This window comes from Myripristis murdjan, chromosome 2, assembly GCF_902150065.1.
Source record: "Myripristis murdjan chromosome 2, fMyrMur1.1, whole genome shotgun sequence".
Taxonomy (NCBI): domain Eukaryota; kingdom Metazoa; phylum Chordata; class Actinopteri; order Holocentriformes; family Holocentridae; genus Myripristis; species Myripristis murdjan.
Genome location: NC_043981.1, coordinates 4547368 through 4559582, shown reverse-complemented (window position 1 = coordinate 4559582; position 12215 = coordinate 4547368). Strand labels below are relative to the sequence as shown.

The 12215-nt window shown below is 40.1% G+C and overlaps 1 protein-coding gene across 2 annotated transcripts in view; it reads right to left on the bottom strand.

The window, feature by feature from the left end:
- The window catches only part of LOC115374903 (potassium voltage-gated channel subfamily H member 8-like), a 35665-nt gene extending 34860 nt beyond the window's left edge, over positions 1 to 805 (bottom strand). Inside the window, exon 1 of one of the 2 annotated variants that reach the window (XM_030074064.1) lies at positions 661 to 805. In XM_030074064.1, the coding sequence (XP_029929924.1) occupies positions 661 to 790 (130 nt within the window). In that variant the 5' untranslated portion in view covers positions 791 to 805. The remainder of the gene's footprint in view (positions 1 to 660) is intronic. The other variant, XM_030074057.1, reaches the window with a different exon arrangement.
- Positions 806 to 12215: the final 11410 nt, after the last annotated feature.

Genomic DNA, 12215 nt, shown 5'->3' with positions numbered 1-12215 from the left:
AGTGGCCGGTAACTGAGATTTTAAGCCAATACTCAGTATTTTTCAGCTGACCTTTTCCCGAACAGATCTGTTCAAATTCAAGATCTGTCCATTTTTGAAGACCATTGTACAGGGTGTCCACAAAGTCTCTTTACAATTTAAAAAATCTATTACGAAAGCAATTGGTGAGATATGTTAATCAGATTTGTTCTATGCACTTAGTGGTTATCAAAGTTTTTAATCACATTGGACATCAACAACCTGAAGCAAAAGATCACTGATGCCACTGCCACCATGGATGAGGCTCTGCTACAGCGAACATGGCAAGAAATCGAGTACCGTCTTGATGTGCTTTGTGCAATTAATGGTGCCCATATAGAGGTGTATTAAATGAGGCAAAAAAAACCCTTCAATATCTACTCGGCATTTTGTAATAATTTCCACAGATTTGTCTATTCATTTGCTTTTGTAATAAATTTGTTAAATTCTAAAGAGACTTTATGGACACCCTGTATATTTATTCTGGTTGAACCGTACAACCAATGGAGAAGAAGAAGCAGAATCTATACACTGCATGATTTTCTTCATCTAGAACCCTGCAAACAACCAGGAAATGAGTCTCTCATCCTGTCATCCAGATTAACTACTTAACATCCCCGCCCTCCAGCCAACCAGTCTTACCACTCTTCTTGTACAGAATGATCTCCGTCTTGAACTCCCGCCGTTCGTCCAGGGCCTTCTGCATCTGCAAGGTGAGGCGGTCGCTGGTCTCAGCACCATACAGGAAGTGACACATGCAGCTCTTCTGCATCAGTTCACCACGAGCAAAGCCGGTCAGGTCACAGAAACCATCGGAGCAGTAGACGATGGGATAGAGCGACTTGACCTGGGCATTCCCCAGGACAAAGTTACTGTCTGGTGAGAGGAGACAGAGGGATCATTGGAGAGGGAGCCGAGGGGAATAGATGAAGGACACAGGAGAGAATAAGGAGATAAAAGAAAGAACCATAGTGGTTAGACAACCACAGCAGTTCACTATTGCCTAGACCAGCAATTATAAAAGCGGGGCCAGAGCCTCCAAAGTTACTTCATTAAGAAGGTTACAGTGGCTCTCCAGCCAATATAATACTGAAATAAAATTCATTTAAATTCACTTGATTTCTTTCAAAAAAATGTAGGAAAAGACAACACATGCAAAACAGACAAACAAAAACTGAACATTAAGGGCAAATTAGCAAAAACATTTCAAGAAAATTACCAAAATATCAGCAAAAAGAAAAGCACAAAACAAAACATGAAAATCAGCAACAATTATTTAAAAAATATATGCTGGAAAATTTCAAAGGTAGTCAGATTTGTGGTGTGTAAATGCTTGTGTGAAAGGCATCTGAACACAGCAGCTAATGAGACCCACCGAGCAGCCTCTTGCTGGTTTCTCAGGCTCTGATTTTGAACAGGAACGTGCAACTTGTTTAATGGTCCCAGTGATGGTTCCCAGCTTAATTAAATATTTCCATTCCATTTCGTCCTCAGTCTGAGTGTTTCCCCGAGGAAGCATTTTACAGTGCAGGCTGAAACAGAAAACCCCAAAGTTCCCTCTATCCAGTAAAACCAGAGGTCCAGAGAAATATGGGAGCTTTGCCAAGGTGGTTGAAGGTAAATGTTTATGTCCACCTACCACACCAACCTCCACTCTCTTACTTGCACTGTTCAGTGTCAGACTGCTACTTATTTCAAGTAATTTCTCCCTGACATGATAAAAATGTAGCCTATAATATAAAATGATTGTGGCCAATGTTAATCATTACCAGGGGCTATGAGAAAAAAAAAAAAAAAAAAATCTAAAGAAGGCTGGCATGTCTGAGCTCCCTGGATAAGGAGGTTGTCAAAAGTGAACGCAGGAGACAGACTAGAGAGAGGTGGGGGGGGGGGGGAGCGAGGGGAAAAATGAAAAGGAGAGGATGATTTGGGATAACAATTGAGAAAGAAAGGGAGAAGATATTAAGTTCACCGAAAAGCAGGTTGCATGTGAAATTGTCCCTGAAGAGAGCTCTTCAAAGTGAGCCGAATTAGACCTAAGTCTTTCCGAGGGCAGACTGGGACATGGACTGAGAATGAAGGGGTGCAATAAAAAGTGGTTTAAAAAAAAATGTTCTGCATAAATTTTTTATTATATTTTCTCTGAAGCTGTATGAGAAGAGGAGGAGTAGGTGATGACCCAGTGGCTGAGATTCAGACTAATACCTACGATACACGACTAGACTTTGAAAAGACTTTAAGACTAAAGCCTGATACCCTGTCACATCTAAAGACAATGTGTCATCAGTCACTGAGTTTTTAGTCACAATAGAAGATTTTGCAAAGACTGGAGATCTTGCAGGGTCACTATTTGCAAGACACCAAATAAATTTTCTTTTGAGACTGATGCATTTGCCAATAAGTATTTAATGTTGTAGCTCTGAGTGCTCCATATATTGTTGGCCAGCTTCAACTTTATGCATAATATTCTATGTTCTGCATACTGTATATATGCATTAGGCAAATCTAGTGCAGTAAAAACAATATTTTCCTCTGAAATGTACCGCAGTGAATGTATAAAGTCTCAAACTGAAAATACTCAAGTCAAGTGCCAGTACCTCAAAACTGATCTCAAGCACAGTACTTGAGAATTCATTCATTTCTCTGAAAAGGTAAAACATGATGGTCTAAATGCTGTTTCACAGGCTTTTCCACAAAAGTGCACCTTCCAAACTATAGACTACCCTGTGTGCACAGCAGAACTCAAGAGAGCAACTAAGTCTACTAATTCTAACTCAGCAACTAACTGTAGTGACATATGCTTTGGAAATTAGTGAGGGAGCAACTTAGCTACTAAGTAGTGTGGCAAGAGAGAGAGAAGCAGTGGGGAAGGTTTTGAATCACCACAGCGACAAGAGGTTTTTCATCACACATACTATGCACAAAATATTTTAGGCTGATAGGCCCAGTAGAACACATGATCAAACACACAATCTCCTCCAGGCTGCCACCTGGTTTGACACAATAAAATGTTCAATGTTAAAATTCAGTGACATTAAATATCAGCACAAAAAAAAAATGCTGTTCTGACTTTGTTTCAAAATTATTGCTATCCATCTCAAAAACTTAATAGATACCAAGGCACTCATCTTATAGAAAAGTTGGCAGATCATGATTAAAACCATGATTTGCCCATAAAATAAAAGGCATTTTAACTTTTCTTTAAGATGAGTGCCTTGGTATCTACTAAGATTTTGAGTTTGATTGAGCCCTAAACCAAAGAGCACCATCTTAGCAACAAAGTCATAAGTTCCAGGCAGCACTCCAACAGTTTTTTTTTTTTTTTTTTTTATTATTATTATTGCTATCCATGCTGGCCCTATTTTGAAGCTCAAACAGAATTACCACATTGTGTATTATAAAATGCCTTAGTGTCCTCAAAATCTTCAAGATAAAACAAAACTTCCAGAGGGGATGTTGGTCATTACAGCAGCAAAAGTAAAAGTAAAAAGTAGTAAAAGTAAGTTAAGCTGGGAGAAGGAATGATGAAAACAAAATAACTAACAAAATGTTATAAGAAATACCAGTTATGACATGTTAAGTAGATTCGAGCAGTGGTTCCCAACCTTTTTCTTGAGGGAATTTCTCATTGAAATGAGGTGGCTAACAGTGAACAGATTATTTTCATATCGCTTTTATACTTTTAGGAACACATGTTGCCAGGCCTTTGAGAGTTCTGAGGCTGTATTTCACTGCTTAAAATACAAATAAACAACAGCAATATGAAACAATGAATTCCTCATTCCTGAAATTAAATGGTGAACACTGAATAGATTATTTTCTCATTTTCTTTAAACCTTTAGAATTGCAGTCAGGCAGCCTAACTTTTAATGAGAGATCTGAGACTGTATTTCCTGAGCCAGTTTTGCTTCAAGCCAAACTCAAGGTAACTGTCTTGGTATCCCCTCTTTTTCTTTTTGCTCAGTGCAGTCGTTTCACTCTAACGCTTCGCCATTTCACCTGCAAGTTTACTCTGTTTACCTCCGTGAGCGTGGGAGGGTGTTCATGTGACACACCCCTTTCCTCTAGCTTTAATTCTTTAATATCAATTTATTTTATTTATTTATTCAAACTAATTAGGCTTTTAACCCTATTTATTTTAAGTGTTTTTTGTGACAAATAAATGAAATACTAACACATAACTGAAAAAACTAAAAATTATCACACCCCTCAAAATCAAGAGGGCTTGGCGACCCCCCGTGGCTCTCTTGTGCCCCCTTAGGGGGTCGCGCCCCCCCGGTTGGGAACCACTGGATTAGAGAACAGCTGATGCAGATGTCACAGTCTTGACAGACCAAAGTCTTAAACAAAGTAAGACTATGCCCAAAATTAGGATGCTCAAGGCAAATAGTAAGATAAAAAAAAATTAGATGAAGTAATCACATGAGATTCCCTGACTGTGATATAAGCAGGGGCTTTCACAATTATGCTTTGACAGAGTGAGTTATGAGAACGGTCTTGAATAATTCATTATATAACTCAGTTAGGCATGATGGGTAACTCATGCAACCAGGCCATTCATTCCACCAAGGTAATTAAAGTCCATACATAAATGAAATCTGGGGACCAGAGAGCTCACTTTGAAGGATGTGAGCAATATAGGATGAGAAAGCAGGCAAGCAAGAGAGAAGGAGAGAGACAGACGGAGAGAGAGATGCATAGGCAAACACATGGAGAGAGAGAGAGTCTGCATGAAGATGAACGTGGACAATGAAATTTAATAATGCATAACTATAATAGAGCATGTTTTCTCTTGCCAGACTCAGAGAGAAGCTGTATGCTGGTGAGTACTACATGATGTCATTTGGTCAAGATCGATTGAGTCCTGTGAGTGCTTACATATTTCCTCTGAAGCCGTCCACCACCAGATAGCGTACAACCAGCTGTGAATCAAAACGATACTGTCCCTGACAAGATGAATGTATTATTAATTCAGCCTGACACTGGGTAGTTCTGAAAAAAATGCCAGTACTTAAAGGGGTGCATATTTCATTACGGCTGGAAAGGAGTCTCATGTTTATACACATCCACATTTGCAGATTGGACTTTTAGTTCGCTCCGAGATGGAGATGATCTGATTGCAGAAGCAAGCTCATTGGCTGAGTTAAACCAATGGGTGGATCTAGAGAAACAACGTTTTTCTGAGCACAAGTTGGCTAACAGGCAGTCATCTCCACAACTCACCCACTGCCCAAAACCCCTGCACCTCACATTTTGCACCATACACCTGTACAAAAACATAGCCCTAATAGTCTAAGGCCTGTCAAAGTCTATGCAATGAGTGTTTATGCAAATGCAGAGGATGATACAAGGGCTGGTCCTCAGATTCTTGTGAAGCAAAATGTGCAGCTGAAGCATGCAATGTTTCAGGTAGGGGCGCAGAATGAAAACTGCTGGTAAAGAGCAACTACCAGTGAAGAAGAACTTTTTTTTGCAAGCTAAGTGTTTGCAAGTGTTACATGGATCTAAAAAACTTGGGTACACCAACAAGTTTGAACTATGTAGACTGTGCTATGATCACACTGACTGAAGCTTAGAGGCTACGAGGCAAATCAATATAGAAGAAAACATCATCAGCGTACGTCATCCATCTGTGCTGCTGTAGTGGTACAGAATGAAGCTAAGCAAGAATGGAGCCATGCAATAGTGATATTAATGTTTGGACAAAAATCCAAAGAAGAAGAGGAGGAGGAGAATGTGGAACCATTTGTTTTCTTTGTTGGAATCCCAAACATTTTGTTTTACTCATTTTACCTCCATCCTTGGGTTTAGCTCCAGTGTCGTGTTGATAAGTATGTCATTTTATGTTGCATTCCTATTGGTTGGTTGGCAGACATAGGTTATGGCAGTAGTCCCATTGTGAGATGGCTATCCTAAATTTCTGCCACTGTCAGAGTTTTGTCCAAGGCTATCTTTGCTCACAAGACTAACAGCCGTCTTTGAAACTCTCAGTCCGTTGTAGGACCACTGTTTGAGCCACGACCAAAGAGATCGCCATGTTTCTTCCAAGTTAGTCGTCTTTTGTCTGTGACAGCCCAAAAATCACAATATATACACCTGGCATAAGGCACACATTCCTACACATAAGCTATTCCGAGATCCCCCTCTCTAGCATCACATTGCCTTTGTTTCCCCTGTGTGTAAAAATATGTGGGCCTATAAAGCCCTTTGAGACTGTAAAAAGTGGTTCCGAGGACTGCGCTCTTCTGGACAGAGATCTCAGACATTCTTCCTGGAATCTGCTGGAGCCACTCTCCCAAGAGCTCCGATTACCACCAGCACCACTGTTGCCTTCACTCCCCACATCTTCTCCAGCTCTTCTCTCAGCTCTTGGTATTTTTCGAGCTTCTTGTTTTTCCTTGTTCAACCTCACACTGACCCTTAAGTCTAGCCAGGAATTACAACTGGAGTTCATAATTCAGTTGCAGATACCAGCAACTCACACTACACATAACAAAAGCAATGTCATTTGTCCTTGGAAGAATGATGTGGATATATAAAATGACAAATATGGATAGGAGGAATAACATTGTGAATATCTGAAATGTGCTTTTTGACTAAAAACTGAATTAGGGATGTCTGCAATACATATGTAATCTAGCTATTAAAATGTTTAATTGGCTTGCAATACGCACCTCTGAACTGCACAGTGCCACAGCATCTTAGTTCATTACATTAAAAAGCCACTGGGATTTCTGCAGCAAGAGCCTGCAATTAGGCTTGAATCACATCTTTGCAACTTGACATCTGTAGGGATACTTCTTTATCTGCCCTGTGTGAGAGTGGGTACCATGTTTATGTAGTAATCGACCCCAAGGATCAAATCATTCTCCCCTAGAAAAGCAGTTCACCCTGTGCTTCTGCATTCATTTTCCCTATGCCATTTCCCTACATTATCTTCCTTTTCCATTGCAGCACTCATATTCTGCACATTCCCCAGGGAGAAAGCTGTCACATCGAAACTACTAGTTAGGTGTAACGACATCCACATTGAGCCACAAAGCCACTTAGGCTCAGTCCCTGGACGCCTTAGAAACCCCTTGACGCCAATAGCAATGACAGCAACAGCGTGCCAGAATATATTCAGTCCATTCACAATGTTAGTGAATATGTGTGTGTGTGTGTGTGTGTGTGTGTGTGTATTTAAGCATGTCTGTGTGTGAGAGAAAGAGGCCATCCGGTGGAGACACACGCACACACAGGGAGAAAAAGACTGAAATAGGTGAAACAACTGAATCAATGTTTTAATGAATGTAGGTTATAATGTGAATAAATGATAACACTTTTGACTAACACGTACTTGTTGGTTTTATAGTACAGCCTCGACTGATATCATATTGCTTTATTGCATAGGTTTATGTTCTAATCAAACAGAACTGAATTGCAAAAAATGTCATCCATTCCATAAAAATCACATTTTAAATCGTATAACAGTATTTCTACATGGGAGCCCCTGCTCCAAGCTAATGAAGTAATAGAATTTGATTACTACCAGAGTTATGAAATATAAGTAATGGAGTTAATGTATTCAGAATACAAAATTAGAAAAAAAAAATCCTCATTCTAATTATTCTAATTTTTTTTTTTTTAAACAAAGATCTACTTATTTCCATCTGCATGCAGCAGATGGTCCACATAAGCGTCTCTGTCCACACTACATGGATTCAGTGCCACTGGGTGCCTTCAGCTTATGGAAATATTGTGAATATTTCAAAGTGGATAATATAACAAATTGTGCTTTCAAGGCACAAAACACTTGCTGCTGGCCACATTCAAGGACTCCATGCTCAGTTTTGAAATATTTATTAATTAAATTTGGGCTATTGTCATATGCTATAATAACTTAGCTTGCAAATGCTGAAGGCACTTCCTCCATACTCTTGTATTCGCATTTTACTGCCATCTCTTGTACTAGGTTAAAACAAAATTACTTAAATACTTTGACTGTATATTGGTGGAGTAGCTAATGTTATGTTACAAGAGGCAGCTCACCAGATTTTATGCCATTTAAATTTAAAGTTCAATGGATAAAATACATTTTGACATTAACTCCACATGCTTCTCCAAGATATAATCCATCTGTAATCTGAATCAGTTGCTCTTTTTGAAAAATTTGAAAATGATAAGTGACATTCTCTAAAATTTTCAAATTTTCGAAAATTGTTTTTTAGGCAGTGAGAATTTAAATTGCATTGATTCAGTTGAACTGAAAAGAGGAGAGACTCAAATGACAAGAGAAATGAGAGCAAAAGTTAGTGAATGTTAAAGAGATGGATCGTGGCAGAAAGATGATTTCTGAGTACGGGGGGTTATTTGTTGAACTGGCTCTCCTATGCGTTGCCTAAACCCTTGACCAAAAACACATTTTCACTCTGGATCAACTTCAAACTGCAGCCCGAGGCTCCCTGCCAGAGCTCCCCTGACAGGAAAACAAAAATATGGAGGGATCAGTCACTCCTCTTGTCTCATTCGCTCACTGTTTTAAAGCCATTTCTTTTGCCCTGCCTATCTCCCTCCCATCAATCACCGGAGAGACCTGCTGCTTGGTTGATGACGACAATGTGTCCCAATTAAATTTAAGAGGGTAAACGATGCTCTTCCATCAGTAATTATAAAGCAGACAACCAGCAAAACAAACAAAACAAAAAAATCAATGCAATAATTTCCTTAAAAAACGCATTGATTTCTGCTTATTTTTCCCTGAAAGCCCAGATCCTCAGCTTATGTTGGCGTGATACTAGAATTATAAAGCATGAACGCTCTCTTCAGCCAGCTGGTTTCCAAAACAGCAGCTCTGTTTTCTGCTGCAGATCTAACCCTAACCCTAACCCTACCACTGCCAGCAGATTTAATATGGGAAGGGGCTTGAAGAAGTGTCGAATAATTAATATAAACTAAAGTCAGGAACAAGTGGAAACTCAGGATCTAGGGCCGTATTCAGCATAGACGTACCGGTACGTAACGTCAAACTAACAGAAACGATAAAGCTCTGAACAACCTGTTGCATGTTGCTCTCTGTTACAGAACGTTATGACCAAACATATCTTTCAATGAGACAGCGTCACACAACGTTACTTATCGTAACGTCGTTGAATACACCCCGGGTACAAAGCCCAGGCTAAACTGACAGGTGCACTCACAGGTAAGGAAAACACACTGAAAACCAAAAATCCAGATGAGTGGCAAACTGGACACACCTGCAGAAGGGGAGGGACACAAGCCTGGAGCGAGCAGAGGATTGGCTGAAACAAGGCAACACGAGGGCAGCGCTGATGAAACAATGCAAGGCAGCTGATGACACAATGGAAGAACAATAAGGACACACGGGACTATATGTCGAGGCGGAGAGACGTTGAATTTGCATTTCAGTGTGGCAAAGCACAACGGGAGTCACATCAGATGAACTTTGATTTATTATGCTCATATCATGATGAGTAGATCTGGTAGATCCTGCAACATTTTACAAAATCAACTGTGTGTTCAATTATTGCAAATCCAAATGTTCTACATGATGCATCAGTGGCTTCAGAGAAGAATACAAACTACAGAAATCAATTTTAACAGTAATGATTGTTCAGAACAAACCCATTTATGTATTAAAGCAAGAAAGTATTTTGAATGAGAAATAGGCAAATATGTCAGCTCAGTTAATATGTAATTTGAAAGTTTTGTTGACATCTACCCTACTGCGTCCAGCAAAGATTCATTGAACTTTTCATGATCTTTCTTATTCTGGTGGAGGACCATCAGCGCAACATGCAGATCTAGACCTTCATACCTGAACTGCCCGCGTTAAATATCGTCGCCACTGTTCAGCATGTTGTTAACATAGATTACCATCAAGTCCGGCTGTAAAGGTTTGGCTGTGGAGCCGCATGTGAAATGAAGCAGCTATGGTGGATAGTGCAGCAGCAAGACCCGGTCTAATGTCAGAGGTGCGGCCAGGTGAACGAAATCACTTCGATCAGCTCGGCTACCGCTGTCCTGCTTTTGGAAAAGGTAAACACTGCCACGTGTTTTTGAGTTCGGTGCAGCTCTGGCACGGCGTCTGAACTGAGCCTAAGATACAAGAACCGCTAGGGAAACGGAAAATTTCAGTCCAAAACATGAGACCAAACGCATGAATCAAAAGAACATAAGTCTCCAAAAAAAAAAAAAAAAAAAAAACAGAACCATAATGGGTAGCACTACAGCAGAAAAAAATGTGTCCGTGTGTCGTTGTGCATTCTTCAAAAAAAAAAAGAAAAAAAAAATTCAGCGTTGTGTCTCCGCTCAAAATCATCATTTTGCGGTCTGTATCTACCTCATGCATGTTGGAGCCACACACTCCCGGTGGAGCTCTCGTTCTTATGACTGGGAAGGATTTAACCGACCAAACTTGTTGAATGTATTCCACTGAGATGGAGGAGCAAATACCGCAATGTGTGTAAAAGCCTGCACCGTCGCTTTAAGTTTGATTTGTCGGTGCCTATCTGCGGAAATGACAAGTGACCGCACTGACAGCAGAATTTACTCTGGGCAAACACAACCTGCAGCATCTCAGCTGGTGAGGACGGATAAAAAAAAAAAATAGCTGGAATTTCTACATATAAAGTTCAATATGACCCACTCACGAAAAATATGTTCATCTTTTATTTATTTTTCAACATGATGTACAAGATGTGACATTTGGGCTAGATTTTTTTTTTTTTTTTACATGAACAACCTGCCTGTGTAGAGAGGCATCAATCTCCCTGCCTCGTCCTGAAGCGCCTGTAACAAAATGTATGACTCAATGCTTACACAACGCAGGGAGACGAGCTCGGCCTCACAGGGCCGCGTAATGCTCTAATGAACCCCACCAGCGTTCCCATGAATATTAAATCAATCAGGTGTGGATATACAGAGTGATGGAGGCTGTGCTTTTTCCTCTTTTGTGAGGTTAGCTGTCAGATCAAAACTCGCGATCATAAATATGCATTTGTATGTAACTACAAAGGCAGCGACGGTGCACAAGTCAGTCACATTGAGTTGAATGGCAATTAGCAGTATGTGTCACATTTAAAAAGGAGCTCGGACAACCTGACAAGAGCCAGTTTTACATGCAAGTTTTTCGAACATGAGGTGAATAGCAGAGATCCGCAGTGGCTAACTAGTGGAGCTGCGAAGGCATCAGCCACAAAAACTTCAGAGAACAGCCTGGAAAAAAAATCATAAGATAATATACCAAACACATCGGAAAAGAGGAGGATGCTCACTGACAGGAGGAAACACATTCTGAACAGGACGGGGGGAAAATTAGCACAGAATTGAACCAACACCCTATTTTGGGGTTTGTGACAGTCACACGTCTAAAATAGTACAGATCCTCACAAAGCTTGCAAAGAGGTGCCATTTGTTCACTTCAGGAGAAAACAAACAGAGCTACATGCCTTCCCACGGCCAGTCATTTCTACCAACTCCTCCCTATCTATTGTTCCATCCACGTCTCCTATCAGACATCCTCTCTGTATGAATAATACAGCCACTAACAAGAGCACTGGGACGTTTGGACTGATAGTCTGTTATACTGGTGTAGCAGTGAGGGTCAGTCTCATGGTAAAAGAGGAAGCATCTGCAGAACAGACATAAGCCACATGTTGTTAATACCGAGTGAATGATCTCTGTGAAATGTATACTGTTAGACTGAAGCTTCAAATAGCTAATTTTTTTTTTTTTTTTTTTTTTGCCAGTAACCAAGATCAAATTTGACCATTTTCACATCAAAGTATTTTTTCCTCAATCTTTACTCTGGAACTCCAATTAGAGCATTACGAAAACACTTGACAACAGTGTTGCTGCTTTTAGGAAAACTAATGTAAATGACTATTACGGTGATGAAATACTGGTGTGAGGAAAGTTTGAAGTCTCTGAAAGTTCATTTTCATATCGTAGTGGAATGAATGTAAACCAACCAACGATATCGGCGCTCTAAAAAAATAGAACTGCTCGCTTTGGGAAAAGACTTGGAGAAATGTGAAGTGTATACATGCAGATTGTAGATATTACACGAAACATGCAGAATCACTGGTGTGGTCACTTAAACTCTCCATTGAAACCAAGTATAATAAATATTACTGGTGGAAGCAGGCTGTCCAGCCGAACCTGAGGACCCAGACCCAACCCGGGACCTGCACAGG